This window comes from Nerophis ophidion, linkage group LG27, assembly GCF_033978795.1.
Source record: "Nerophis ophidion isolate RoL-2023_Sa linkage group LG27, RoL_Noph_v1.0, whole genome shotgun sequence".
In the NCBI taxonomy this organism is placed as follows: Eukaryota; Metazoa; Chordata; class Actinopteri; order Syngnathiformes; family Syngnathidae; genus Nerophis; species Nerophis ophidion.
The window spans coordinates 14,147,049-14,162,206 of NC_084637.1; the positions used below are offsets into that span (position 1 = coordinate 14,147,049).

The window sequence follows — 15,158 nt, forward strand, 5'->3', positions numbered from 1 at the left end:
TCTGGTGTGTGTTATTTTAGTCAAATGGTACCAGGACAACCAGGACTTCTGGTCAGACGCAGCAGAGGACAAGGCTTACAAATAGAGGACTCATCTTTCCCCTCCAGCAGTCTTTCTCAAAGGGCGGCGGCGTGTGTAATCTCTGGAAACATTTTTATTTCATTTTTTTACGTACTTGGCTTCACTGTGACTATGGGGAAAGATTGGTGTGTTTTCTTTAATGTTAAAAATGACACAATGTTATGCAGAGATGTACTTATAATCATTTTATAGACAATACTATTTTTATCTATTTAGGTGAAGAATGAGGGAAGATGTACCAGCTGGAAAAGCACTTTATGTACAGTAGGCACAGTTTACACATTACTGTACAATCACCTGACCAAAGCGACATACAGTGGGGCAAAAAAGTATTTAGTCAGCCACCGATTGTGCAAGTTCTCCCACTTAAAATGATGACAGAGGTCTGTAATTTTCATCATAGGTACACTTCAACTGTGAGAGACAGAATGTGAAAAAAACATCCAGGAATTCACATTGCAGGAATTTTAAATAATTTATTTGTAAATTATGGTGGAAAATAAGTATTTGGTCAACCATTCAAAGCTCTCACTGATGGAAGGAGGTTTTGGCTCAAAATCTCACGATACATGGCCCCATTCATTCTTTCCTTAACACGGATCAATCGTCCTGTCCCCTTAGCAGAAAAACAGCCCCAAAGCATGATGTTTCCACCCCCATGCTTCACAGTAGGTGTGGTGTTCTTGGGATGCAACTCAGTATTCTTCTTCCTCCAAACACGACGAGTTGAGTTTATACTAAAAAGTTCTATTTTGGTTTCATCTGACCACATGACATTCTCCCAATCCTCTGCTGTATCATCCATGTATCCATTTTGGTATAAACACAACTCGTCGTGTTTGGAGGAAGAAGAATACTGAGTTGCATCCCAAGAACACCACACCTACTGTGAAGCATGGGGGTGGAAACATCATGCTTTGGGGCTGTTTTGATCCGTGATAAGGAAAGAATGAATGGGGCCATGTATCGTGAGAAATCTCCTTCCATCAATGAGAGCTTTGAATGGTTGACGAAATATTTATTTTCCACCATAATTTACAAATAAATTATTTAAAATTCCTACAATGTGAATTCCTGGATTTTTTTTCCACATTCTGTCTCTCACAGTTGAAGTGTACCTATGATGAAAATTACAGACCTCTGTCATCATTTTAAGTGGGAGAACTTGCACAATCGGTGGCTGACTAAATACTTTTTTGCCCCACTGAACATAACTGCACTTTAACTCCAGCTCAGGTACCAAACTTAACAGATTATACTGTATTTTACTGCGAATGAAGTAAGGTCCTTCAATGTCTGAATGTTTCTGTTGAAATTAAAAAGGATGCGGGATAGTTTTGCAAATCCAAACCTTTAATTGTGGTAAAATCACAACGGATGCACAATATTGTTTTTGTTTTTTTCTCCTCAGTGTAGTGCTCCTCTTCGTGCACAACTGCTAAACTAATACATAAAGCAAATACTAACTAGCAGGCTGGTGGCGCTGTGTGTCCACGCTGAACTGTCTGGCCAGTCACTGAAGGCGACAACAGGCTTCATGCGACATAGTTTCGCAAACGCCACAAATTTACAAAAAAAAAAAAAAAAGGCGAGATAACACCAAAAAGTATTTGTTGTCGCCACTTCACCTCTGTCTGCTTGTTGTAGCTATTTGTGTTTCTCTCCAGATTGCCTCTTACAAACAACTTAAAGGGCCAGCATGTTTGCAAACATTTGGAGTACAAAAGGCTGCAAAGGGAGACTTCTCCCCGACATATTGCGCTGTGGCCGTATTGCATTCTGGGCCGCAGCGACAGAAGAGCTACAACGGTAAAAAACGGCAAACGAGACATTTTGACTGTCGTTTGCCAATTTAATTTTGTCTGACTGGCCGGACGCTCAGCTGTGAGCGCTGTGCCTGAAAATATGCAGATCACAACAACATAGCAATAGAACCACAGGTAACTCTGTGTTATAGACTTTGAACACCCCCACTTGCTAATAGACAATCACACGAAGGGTAGTAATAGGAAGGAAAAGTGTCAAAACAAATGAACAACAACAAAAAAACTGACTTGGAGCGAATCTGGACACTTTTTTTTTTTTTCTTACTGCATGTTTGTTTTTTTTACAAAATGGTTTTTGATTCTTACAATTTAATCCAAACCTTGGCATATTTGGTGGAATTATCTCAAATTATTATTGTTTTGGCCAATTGCAAATGGCTGCTAACAGTGTATTATTATTATTATTATTATTATATCATATGATTGGTATCTGAACCTGTTTATAAACAGGTCTGTGGATCTGATAAGAGTCCAATGAGACTTTCAAGGTAATCGGCCTCTCTCCATATGTCACATCAGCTGATGCCGAGTCTGTAACAGTTTGTGATATGACATAGTCAGAGAAACCCGCTTACACGGTTATTAAAAAGCTCACACTACCCCAGAAAAATAGAAATTTCCACTCACACCGATGACATTCAACATTCATGTGCCAGTGTTTTTGTTCACTGTCTTTTGGTCAAGTCACTTGTTATTTTTTTTTTGTTTTTTTTCTTTAAACATTTGAACTAGGCTTATAAAAATAAATATTTCTCAAAAATGTCTGATAAATTACACAAACTAGCAGCGCGATCGTAGACTCGAGAACTCTGGGTGCAAACAGCTGGATCTTGCCATTGTTAATTAACTACAACTCAAACCGGTGGGCGACTCGCATCCTTTCGCACACACGTCACTATGAAAGAGTCGTTCTTTCACGACTAAAACATTCACTCATACGCACCTCTTCAGAGGCGTTGAAGGAACTCTGCTACAGGATTTGTCGGAAGTTTTTTGTTGTTTTTCTTCTTCTTCCCGGTAAAACTAAGTAGGATTCTCAGTCTCTACAAACAGAAAGGCCTGAGGGCCGCTGCAAAGGGAGCTTAGCACCATTAAATCGTTCCTCGTTACCACAGAAGCGTTGGGTTCTCTGCCTCGGTGGTGCCAGACGCAGCCAACGTCATGGTTCCACTGTATAAAGTGCAACCACCACTTGTATTAGATCCCTCTTGAATTTAAGGCATCAAAAGGTTGAGAACAAACTGAGGCGTATCATGAATTGCAATGGACCACACTCTTACCACCAAATGGCGATTACAGACACGGGGGGGATAAAACGACAACAGAGCCCTCGGCTACACGCGAGCGACTGTGCAATTGGCACGTCCATAAGTGCTCGGAGTGAAATGCTAAGAATAGCAGGCTAACCTGCAAGGAAGGAACAGTGTTGAAGTTGCAGGTTTCTGAGACATCAAACCAGCAGCTGAAGCAATCCGAAAAGGAACAACTGTGTGAAACGAAAAACGCAGCCTTTACAACACACACAAACACACACACAAACACACACACACACACACACACACACACACACACACACACACACACACACACACACACACACACTCTTCAGTCTCTACGGAGTCATCGCAAGGCACCGAGGAGTTTGTGATGGCAAAGCGCAAGCAAGCCACGAAAAGGGTCTCTGTTGAACGAGCTCTGTATGAGGGGAAGAAGTCGGGATTTCGGGGTACAGGAACTGACGTGTGCATCGGCCTTAAAAAGTGAAGGTGTACCCAAAAATGTGGGGAAAGTGCAATCGATCAAACAAAGATTGAAGTCCTCGACAACAGATTGTCATTTGCATCGTCTACTTAGTGTCGAGCGTTCAGCATTATCCAAACCCAACACAGTTCCGGTCGCCATTGTTCGTTTCATCTGCATCAAACCACGAGGACAAAAAGAAAGAGTTTTCTGTGAGAAAAAAACTAACACCACACAGATGGAGAGTCTGTCCATCATTTTGTTTGCAGGTACATGACCAGCTCCTACAGTTAAACAACCGCTGCTTTGTACTGGTTTTTTAAATGTTCACAAATCTTCCAACAAACTCATTCTCCTATTGAAATGCACTTTTAAATTTTTGTTAAAATACACAGGGGACGGGGGAGCCAAACTAAAACCTGCTCGGGAATCGCGATACTTGCTTTGCATTTCTAAAAGAATTGCTTGACCAAAAAAAAACAACAACACTTGCATATGCCCTATTGTCTTGGTCCACAGCCTGGCTCTTCCAATCAAAGCCAGCGGGCAATTTTCTGAGAACGTTAGGAATCAAATGTCTGGTCCGAAAGTGATGTAGCATGTTTCACCTCCTCTTCTTATCTTTGTATCTTAAATAGAGCTCTACTATTTACATATCACCTACATGATCGTTCGCTTAAGATCTTTAGATGACTTCACGCTCGGAATGCACGGGGACTTGGCCAGGGTCCGCAGCAGGACTAGAACGTCGTCATGGTGTGGTTGGAAAGAAACCACGGTCCGTGCCAATCTCAAACCTCCAAATGTAAACAAACTTTATCGGCCTGCCTGAAAGCACTTAGGCCCGACGTGTGCGTTCATCCCCGACCAAGACGGACCCAAAACACCCAAAGCAATACTGGAATGACTTTGTTTTCTGAAGAGAAAACTCTTTATGTGACTCTCCAGGATAGAGTGAGCAAGGAATTTTAGATCTCTTTGAGTCTTTTAGGTTGTGTTTCTCCTTGAAAGATTTGTTTGGCCGACAAGGGTTTCCAAGTTTGTGTGTGGAGGAGGAGTCAGGTTCCCGACAAACGCAGGCACTGATGGACGGAATTGAACACCGCAGCAGCGACAAGGTCAGATTTGCACTGCTAAGCCCGACTCCCCCTCAGTGGCCCGGTTCGCGAAAACCCAACTTTTTGGCAACGATGCGAGGAACCTGACTCCAAGCTCACAGCAGAGCTGCAGGACTGACATCCCAACAGGTTTCTAAAAGCACAAATCCTGCAGCAGGAGGTTTTATGCTTTTGGGAACTGGATCACGGAGTTTGTTCGGCGCAGTTTTAGGTTTTTTGTTGTTTTTTTGTTTAGTTTTGCCAAGGTTTGATTTAGCTCAAGTCTAGCTTGTTTCCTTCCAAAGAGAACTCAAGAGAACATGTTGGAACCGATATGTGACGTTAAATATAGGTTTTAGTTGCAGAACAGAATGAAATCTTGAAGGCACAGTGCAGAAACAAATTATCTGTTGTTTTTTTTTTTTTTATCACCCTAAGTCCTATCATTCGGTTTGCTAACATTTTCAAGTGATGGGCAAAAAATGCTTGCTTGGTTACTAAATTCCATCTCAAGAGTTTATTGGGTCTTAGACATCATTCTAAGACATCTGTACATCTGCACTTTTAAAAAAAGAAATTAAAAAAAAGTTTAAAAAAAATGGTAGATTATCTTCCGGATGGTGGCCTCAGCCAGTTCCTAAGCCTGACTTAGTTTCATGTCTCCATGCTGTGGTTTCTACTCGCAAGGTGGCCATGCACGTAACACAAAGGTGGCTGCTATGGAGCCACAGGAAGCCTCTGTGCCTTTGAGTTAAAAGGCAGAACTAAAACATGATGATGCCAAAACTCTAATATGAATAGTGCCACAAGGAAAAGATTCCCCCTTAGGGGGAATGTAGCCAAATGAAATGGAAGAATCCATTTGCTATGTAGTCTGTTGTGAGATTTACCATGAAATTAATTTAGATTACATCGTCCAGAAATGGAAGGGTGTATGTGGTGGTGTTGGGGGGGCTATATCATGAGTATAAATACCTTAATAGCATGCACATAGGTTCTAAATGTTGATGGAGGGCACAGATGGAGTGAAGAAGACAGAGCTGAGAAAGGAAGAAAGTTGAGTGGGGAGGTGAGGAAGAGAGAGAGAGAGAGAGAGAGAACCACCTAGTTGCCCCACCAGTCAACTTGAGAGTGCGAGTAGTTGCCGCCATAGCCGTCGCTGGTGTAGAAGGTTCCGAAGCCACCTGCAGGATAGACAGAGGTGATGTTGATCCGCTATAAACAAGACTATAAGGACTATTATTCTGGAGGTGTTCAGATAAGTGTTTGATGCTGCAGATTCCAATAACTTGTTGGAATGAATTATAATAGACATTTCAAAACAGGCCAGAGGGAATAAAAGCTAACTAGGGATGTCACACTATCAAAATCTCACTTTACGATATCGCCACAGTGTAGATTGAATTCACTCCATGACTTTGAATGGAAGTAAACAAAGTGGGCCACCAAACCAACATGGCTACTGTGCACTATCAGAGTACGCAAGGGGCCTAGATCAGTGGTTCTTAACCTTGTTGGAGGTACCGAACCCGACCAGTTTCATGTGCGCATTCACCGAACCCTTAGTGGGGAAAAAAAAAAAAAATAAATTCAAATTCAAGACAAAGTTATATGTTTTTGGTAACACTTTAATAATATTCTAAGTGACGAAGACCTAATTTAGAGTTACTTGAACACTAGGAAAACATATTCTAAGTAATAAACACTTAATTTAGAGTTATTTGGTTAGGGCAGTGTTTCTCAAATGGGGGTACTTGAAGGTATGCCAAGGGGTACGTGAAATTTTTAAAAATATTCTAAAAATAGTAACAATTAAAAAATCCTTTATAAATATATATATAGAATAATACTTCAACAAAATATGAATGTAAGTTCATAAACTGTGAAAAGAAATGCAACAATGCAATATTCAGTGTTGACAGCGAGATTTTTTGTGGACATGTTCCATAAATGTTGATGTTAAAGTTTTCTTTTTTTGTGGAGAACTGTTTAAAATGAAGTTCATGAATCCAGATGGATCTATATTACAATCCCCAAAGAGGGGACTTTAAGTTGATGATTACTTCTATGTGTAGAAATCTTTTTTTATAATTTAATCACTTGTTTATTTTTCAACAAGTTTTTAGTTGTTTTTATATCTTTTTTTCCAAATAGTTCAAGAAAGATTACTACAAATGTGCAATATTTTGCACTGTTATAAAATTTAATACATCAGAAGCTGATGACATAGTGCTGTATTTTACTACTTTATATCTTTTTTTCAACCAAAAATGCTTTGCTCTGATTGGGGGGTACTTGAATTAAAAACATGTTCACAGGGGGTACATCACTGAAAAAAGGTTGAGAACTACTGGGTTGGGGTAAGGGTTATAATAAGGTAAGGCAATAATAAGTACTTAATGACTAGTTAAAGGCCTACTGAAACCCACTACTACCGACCACGCAGTCTGATAGTTTATATATCAATGATGGAATATTAACATTGCAACACATGTCAATACGGCCGGTTTAGTTTACCAAATCACAATTTTAAATTTCCCGCGGAGTTTCTTGTTGAAAACGTCGTGGAATGATGACGCGTACGCGTGACGTCTCCGGTTGCAGGGGACATATTAGCGCAGCACCATTTGCGGCTAAACGTTGTCTCTTTTCATCGCGTAATTACACAGTATTCCGGACATCTGTGTTGCTGAATCTTTTGCAATTTGTTCAATTAATAATGGAGAAGTCAAAGTAGAAAGATGGAGTTGGGAAGCTTTAGCCTTTAGCCACACAAACACACGGTGTTTCCCTGTTTAAAATTCCCGGAGGTGAAGCTTTGCTATGGATCAGAGCAGTCAAGCGAACATGGATCCCGACCACTTGTCAGCCGGCAGGTTTCGGTGAGAAAATTGTGGTAAAAAGTCGCCTCTTCGGAGATTAGCAGAGCTAGCGCCGTCCATGCAGCTGCCGTTTACTTCCCTCAGAGACTGGCGTCAAGACACCCGTGGACACACCCCTCCGACTATCAGGTACTATTTAACTCATTAAAACACTGGCAACACAATGGAAAGATAAGGGATTTCCCAGAATTATCCTAATAAATGTGTCTAAAAACATCTGAATCCGTCCCAATGCAATCGCCTTTTTTTTCCCTAGTCCTTCACTATGAATATCATCATTTACAAATCTTTCATCCTTGCTCAAATTAATGGGGAAATTGTCGTTTTCTCGGTCCGAATCCCTCTTGCTGCTGGAGGCTCACGTGATAAACAATGTGAGGATGTGAGGAGCCCTCACACCTGTGACGTCATCGTCTGAGACTTCCGGTAAAGGTAAGGCTTTTTTATGAGCGACCAAAAGTTGCAAACTTTATTGTCGATGTTCTCTACTAAATCCTTTCAGCAAAAATATGGCAATATCGCGAAATGATCAAGTATGACACATAGAATGGACCTGCTATCCCTGTTTAAATAAGAAAATCTCATTTCAGTAGGCCTTTAAGAGCCAATATGTTACTAATTTGCATGTTAATAAATAAACTAATTAATGGTGAATATGTTCCCCATACTAAAGTGTTACCATGTTTTTTTTACTGGCGCACAAAATTAACTGTGCATGAACATCACCTTGATCAAACAACAAAACCAACACAGTGCATAAACTCACAACAAATTACACACCTGCAAATCAGTCAACTGTTGCCGCATCCGCAATACGCCGATATGGAGAAGTTTGTATTCACACGAAGAGTCAGGTGTGTTTTGAAGTGAAGTGAATTATATTTATATGACGCTTTTCTCTCGTGACTCAAAGCGCTTTTACATAGTGAAAGCCAATATCTAAGTTGGGAGCAGGTGGGTAAAGTGTCTTGCCCAAGTACACAACGGCCGTGACTAGGATGGCGGAAGCGGGGATCGAACCTGGAACCCTCACGTTGCTGGCACGGCCACTCAACCAACAAAAGTATACCGCCCCTCCTGTCCTCCTTGACCTCGCTGAACTCCTGGGGTTCGATCGAACCCAGGTTAAGAACCACTGGCCTAGATCTTTCTGCAAAAAGCAGTCAAACTATCCAATAGAATCTATTCCTATACATTATAAAAAAAACACATTTGTCTAGTCATCTCAAGGATTATCAGTTGATCGTGTTCCCAGACATGTCGAACTATTGTGCTCCAGACGTCATTCTACAGGACAAAACATGAAGAAACTCGGAAAGGCATGGAGGTCACAACTTCTTTGTGTGTGGCTGCGTCAAGGAAATAGGTATGAAGACTCTCTCGGATAAATCATGCCTCATTTTTGCTCGGGGAAGGTTGCATTTCATGACTTAACTTTGTGTCTGTCATGTTTGTTGCACACGCTGTTTATGAGTAGCATGTTTCCCCGTCTTTACCACACTATATATAAATATATGTCAATGTTGTGTATGCGCCGAAAGCTTCATTTATGATTGTTGCCTTTGGTAAAATCTTAACTCTTTTTTTAGGTTTTGCTCACATTTTATTTATTTTTAGACTTGCCAAGTTGGTGCTTTGCAAAAACACTTGTAGAAAAAAATCTGTTTTAAGTAATACAAATAATATCAAGATAATATTTAAAGGGGAAACACAAAACGTTAAAAGTATATCAAACAAACCTTTAACAGAGTGGTCACTGCAAACTTGTGCGTTCTTTGGCTCTGCTCCCTTGCACTGGAGTGTGTGGTACATATGTTGTCTTCAAAAAAAAATATTATCTTGCACTCTTCAGTCATTATTGATTACCTCTCAAGGAACTCTGACAAAACGTTTATCCTTTTTTGCGCTTTAAACGGTTAGATCAGTGGTTCTCAAATGGAGGTACGCGGACCCCTGGGGGTACTTGAAGGTATACCAACGGGTACGTGAGATTTTTCAAAAATATTCTAAAAATAGCAACAATTCAAAAATCCGTTATAAATATATTTATTGAATAATATTTCAACAAAATATGAAAGTAAGTTCATAAACTGTGAAAATAAATGCAACAATGCAATATTCAGAGTTGACAGCTAGATTTTTTGTGGACATGTTCCATAAATATTGATGTTAAAGATTTCTTTTTTTTTTGTGAAGAAATGTTTAGACTTAAGTTCATGAATCCAGATGGATCTCTATTACAATCCCCAAAGAGGGCACTTTAAGTTGATGATTACTTCTATGTGTAGAAATCTTCATTTATAAATGAATCACTTGTTTATTTTCCAACAAGTTTTTAGTTATTTTTATATTTATTTTTCCAAATAGTTCACGAAAGACCACTACAAATGAGCAATATATTGCACTGTTATACAATTTAATAAATCAGAAACTGATGACATAGTGCTGTATTTTACTTCTTTATCTCTTTTTTTCAACCAAAAATGCTCTGCTCTGATAAGGGGGCACTTTAATTAAAAAAATTTTCACAGGGGGTACACCACTGACAAAAGGTTGAGAACCACTGGGTTAGATAGCCGATAACAAAGCAAGCATAGGGCACACAGACCCGCAGGCGTGAGCACATCACCACTATACTAGCGTCCCTTCACTGGCTCCCTGTGCGCTTCCGAATCAACTTTAAACTCCTACTAATTGTTTTCAAATGTCTAAACAACTTCACTCCAACATATCTCTCCGACCTCCTTCAGCCTTACTGCCCCCCCAATCCCTAAGATCAGCCGCTGTTGACGGTCCCTGACACAAGGCTGAAGCTTAGAGGTGACAGAGCTTTCGCCGCTGCTGCTCCCAAGCTCTGGAGTGACTTACCTCTTCCTGTTTTTAAATCACTCTTAAAAATACACTCTTAGTCCATGGCATTTAGCACTGTGATCTCCATCCTGCTATGGCGTCCCAAAATGCACCTGCTGTGAACCTGTTTCTATGTTTTATTTATTTTTTATCGTACTCTGTGTTGCGTTGGCTCGTTTTTTCTTGTGTTATCTTTTAACCTGCCTATTGTAAAGCACTTTGGCTACCCCTGTGGTAAATTTTAAATGTGCTTTGAAAATAAAGTTGATTTGATTTTACTTGAAAAAGGCAAGATCACATAGTTTTTCACGGAAATCAGCCGATACTGATCGCATGTCTAAAAACGACCGACACCTGTACCTCCTGCAAAGTTGCGAGCTCCGACGTGTCCCGCCTGGTTGCGAACGCCCCGGCCTCCAAAGCCTCCTGGGTTGCTTCCAGCAGCCGTCTGACGGTAGTCACGCGCTCCAAAACCACCAGCAAACCTGCAGACGCCATCGTTACACAAACAAGACAACCAAAGCACAAATGGAAATCTTTCACCGTCATGGAATCTTTAACAAAAAGTGCGTTTCCGGACCTTTTAGAGCGTCCACGGTTGCTGCTCTTATGCTGATGCTCGTAAGCCAGGCTCTCGAGCCATGAGGGAACTTCCTGTTTGGCTTCCACCAGGATGTCCAGCAGGTCTTTAGTGATGTTCCCGTTCTTATCGTTAAAGAAGGATGTGGCCAGTCCTGAAGAAAAGAAAGGCCAAATTTGTACTATTGGGGGTGTGGTCATTTGTTCACAACAAACAGCAACTGAACGGCCAAAATTACCCAGGTTTCCCACTCGTCCTGTGCGTCCAATGCGATGGACATACTCTTCTATGTCGCTTGGTAGGTCAAAGTTAATGACGTGTTTCACGTTGGAGATATCAAGACCACGGGCTGCAACCTAGTTGTAAGAACAGAACTTTAAAAAAAACAAGCACAATAATTTTTCTGTGGCGTCTTTTGCAAAATTAAAATGTCACTGACCGCTGTAGCCACCAAGATGGGGCATTTCCCAGACCGGAACTGGCTTAGGGCCTCCTCTCGGTCCCTCTGGGAGCGGTCACCGTGGATACTGGTGCAGGCGTAGCCCTCCCGGTATAGGAAGTCTTCCAAGGCGTCAGCTCCTTTTTTGGTCTCCACAAAAACCAGAGTCAGCGAGTCCTTTCCTAGTCGGCCAAAAGAGGACACACACGACATACCTGACCATTACATGCAAAGAATTTCACTGTCGTGGGAGCATTGAGATTTAACTGAAAACTGAGATGGCAGAATGTATTCAGTGTTTCCCACAGGACACGAATGTATCGGTTGTGGTTTGGTGTGACGTGAATGACGCTATCGCCCTGTTTGGATAATTGGCCATGACGCAAAACTCATGTTTCAGTGTGGACGGATAAAACTGAGCATTTTGTTTCGTACCATAAGAAATGTGCGACATTAGCCGATGTTTTTAAATCTTATTTAGCCAAATAAGTTAAAGGCCTACTGAAACCCACTACTACCGACCACGCTGTCTGATAGTTTATATATCAATGATGAAATATTAACATTGCAACACATGCCAATACGGCCTTTTTAGTTTACTAAATTGCAATTTTAAATTTCCCGCGAAGTGTCGTGTTGAAAACGTCGCGGTATGATGACGCGTGCGTTTGACCTCTCGGGTTGTAACGGACATGATTTTCCAGCCCGATCCTAGCTATAAGTAGTCTGCTTTAATCGCATAATTACACAGTATTCTGGACATCTGTGTTGCTGAATCTTTTGCAATTTGTTCAATTAATAATGGAGAAGTCAAAGTAGAAAGATGGAGGTGGGAAGCTTTTAGCCTTTAGCCACACAAACACAGCCAGTGTTTGCTTGTTTAAAATTCCCGAAGGTGAAGCTTTACTATAGAACACAGCGGTCAAGCGAACATGGATCCCGACCACAGGTCAACCGGGAGTTTTCGGTGAGAAAAATGTGGAAATAAGTCGGCTCTTACCGGAGACATCAGCGGAGCTTCCGTCCTGCTCCAGCTACGTGACTTCCCTCAGAGACACTGGCGGTCAACACACCCGTGGCCACACCCCTCCGACTTTCAGGTACTATTTAATCTCACTAAAACCCTAGCAAGACGATAGGCAGATAAGGGATTTTCCAGAATTATCCTAGAAAAATGTGTTTAGTAACATCTGAATCGCTCCCACTGAAATCGCCTTTTTTTCTTTCTTTCTCGTCCTTCACTCTAAATTCTCTGATCCACGAATCTTTCATCCTCACTCAAATTAATGGGGAAATTGTCGCTTTTTTTGGTCCGAATGGCTCTTGCTGCTGGAGGCTACGATTGTAAACAATGTGAGGAGCTCCAGAACCCGTGACGTCACGCGCACATCGTCTGCTACTTACGGTAAAGGGCAAGGCTTTTTTTATTAGTGACCAAAAGTTGCGAACTTTATCGCCGATTTTCTCTACTAAATCTTTTCAGCAAAAATATGGCAATATCGCGAAATGATCAAGTATGAGACACAGAATGGATCTGCTATCCCCGTTAAAATAAGAAAATCTCATTTCAGTAGGCCTTTAAATTAAGAAAAAAATATTTTAAGATTTTATTTCCTTGTTTCCATGTTAGTGTGCACTGACTAAAGAGATGGTGTGACATGTCACTATTTAAAAACAGATCAAATCAGCTTTGGTACTATATGCAGACTTCTGATGCCACCTACTGTACAGAGTTGGAACGACAAGCGACACGAATGGTCCAGTTATCATGTGTTCTATGACAAATTTGGAAAAAATCTTTGTGCCCGTCCAAATTTTGTTGTGGTGGGCCATCACAAAGGAATTTATGGGAAACACTGGTATTCTTTTGGAGGGATATGTTCAAAAATTCTAACTGCTCATGTGATGGCAAATCAAAAAAAAAAACATGCAATGAAAAACATTGAAATGCACCACATCACAGAGCAGCAAAGTGTGGAGATAAATACAAGCATAAACAGACATAATAATAATAATAATAATAATATGAACAGGAATAATAATGGTGATCACTGATTAAAAGCGACATGTTGCAGAGATGACTTCTGTAAACACAAATAAATTAGACAAAATAATATAAAAATGTAACTGACATGTTGGAGAGATCCCATTCATGCCAGGATGCAAAGATTCTCCACATTAAGATGAGTATCGCAGGCAAGTAGACACTTTTGTTCACGAGGGGAAAAAATGGTGGCTGCGAGGTTCTCTAGTGATGATCTTACCAGGCTTCTCCATGTTGTCTCCAGGATTGTCCTGCACTTCACTGGGGATGACTTGAGATAAAACCACACCGTCAACACGAACTCTAAACTTTCCCTCTCACAAAATGTTTGGTGTGTATCTAATGTGTGTGTGTGTGTAAAGTGGAAGACCATTTGACCATCTCACCTGTCGCACTCAGCAAGTCCAGGAGGAAAGACCTCTTGTCGCTCTCTTCCACCCACACCACCTTTTGAGTGATGTTCTCAGAGGTGGAGCCCACTCTGCCCACCGCTAGGAAGATGTAGTCATCTAGGAAATCCCTGGCCAGAATCTGCATGAGGGAACCAGGAGTTTAAGACTTACCTCTGGGCTAAGAACTATGGAGCAGTGACCCAGAGTACGCGGCTGACACACACCTGGATCTCTTTGGGAAAGGTCGCGCTGAACATCATGGTCTGCCGGGTGCCTTTAGGAGGCATGGTGTCCTGTTCAACGATGCGCCGTATCTGAGGCTCAAAGCCCATGTCCAACATTCGATCGGCTTCATCAAGAACAAGGTATCTTCAGAAAACACAAACAGTGAGTTGGTTTCTGGAAATGCTTTCATAGACAAGTGCAGCACATTCCACCTGACATTCTCAAAAGCAAGGTTTCCCTAGATCAGTGTTTTTCAACCACTGTGCCGCGGCACACTAGTGTGCCGTGAGATACAGTCTGGTGTGCCGTGGGAGATTGTCTAATTTCACGTATTTGGGTAAAAAAAACATTTATGCAAACCAGTAATTATAGTCTGCAAATGATGTGTTGTTGTTGGGTGTCGGTGCTGTCTAGAGATCTTCCATATCAGTAGGTGGCAGCCGGTAGCTAATTGCTTTGTAGATGTCGGAAACAGCGAGAAGCAGTGTGCAGGTAAAAATGTGTCGAATGCTTAAACCAAAAATAAACAAAAGGTGAGTGCCCCTAAGAAAAGGCATTGAAGCTTAGGGAAGGCTATGCAAAACAAAACAAACTGAACTGGCTACAAAGTAAACAAAAACAGAATGCTGGACGACAGCAAAGACTTACTGTGGAGCCAAAACGACGTCCACAAAGTACATCCGAACATGACATGACAATCAACAATGTCCCCACAAAAGGATAAAAACAACTGGAAAATTCTTGATTGCTAAAACAAAGCAGGTGCGGCGAATAGCGCTCAAATGAAGACATGAAACTGCTACAGGAAAATACCAAAAAAAAAGAGAAAAAGACAATAAAATAGGAGCGCAAGATAAGAACTAAAGCACTACACACAGGAAAACAGCAAATAACTCAAAATAAGTCACGGTGTGATGTGACAGGACGTGAAAGTACACCTACTTTGAGCTATATTGATGCACAGTTGGGTCCGGTTAAAAGTCATATCCAACAATTGCGACA

The 15,158-nt window shown here is 41.1% G+C and overlaps 2 protein-coding genes across 11 annotated transcripts in view; one reads left to right on the forward strand and one right to left on the reverse strand.

Moving 5' to 3' along the window:
- Positions 1–1,431, forward strand: part of LOC133544526 (dTDP-D-glucose 4,6-dehydratase-like) — a 24,422-nt gene extending 22,991 nt beyond the window's left edge. For all 4 annotated transcript variants that reach the window (XM_061889954.1, XM_061889955.1, XM_061889956.1 and 1 more), the window contains exon 13: positions 21–1,431. In XM_061889954.1, coding sequence (XP_061745938.1) covers positions 21–85 — 65 coding nt within the window. In that variant the 3' untranslated portion in view covers positions 86–1,431. The remainder of the gene's footprint in view (positions 1–20) is intronic.
- Positions 1,414–15,158, reverse strand: part of LOC133544524 (ATP-dependent RNA helicase DDX3X-like) — a 45,680-nt gene continuing 31,935 nt past the window's right edge. For 4 of the 7 annotated variants that reach the window (XM_061889949.1, XM_061889947.1, XM_061889945.1 and 1 more), the window contains 8 exons: positions 14,156–14,300; positions 13,926–14,070; positions 13,760–13,810; positions 11,496–11,710; positions 11,295–11,412; positions 11,057–11,210; positions 10,837–10,961; positions 1,414–5,928 (listed from right to left, as the gene is read on the reverse strand). In XM_061889949.1, coding sequence (XP_061745933.1) covers positions 5,849–5,928; positions 10,837–10,961; positions 11,057–11,210; positions 11,295–11,412; positions 11,496–11,710; positions 13,760–13,810; positions 13,926–14,070; positions 14,156–14,300 — 1,033 coding nt within the window. In that variant the 3' untranslated portion in view covers positions 1,414–5,848. The remainder of the gene's footprint in view (positions 5,929–10,836; positions 10,962–11,056; positions 11,211–11,294; positions 11,413–11,495; positions 11,711–13,759; positions 13,811–13,925; positions 14,071–14,155; positions 14,301–15,158) is intronic. The other 3 variants (XM_061889946.1, XM_061889948.1, XM_061889950.1) reach the window with 3 other exon arrangements.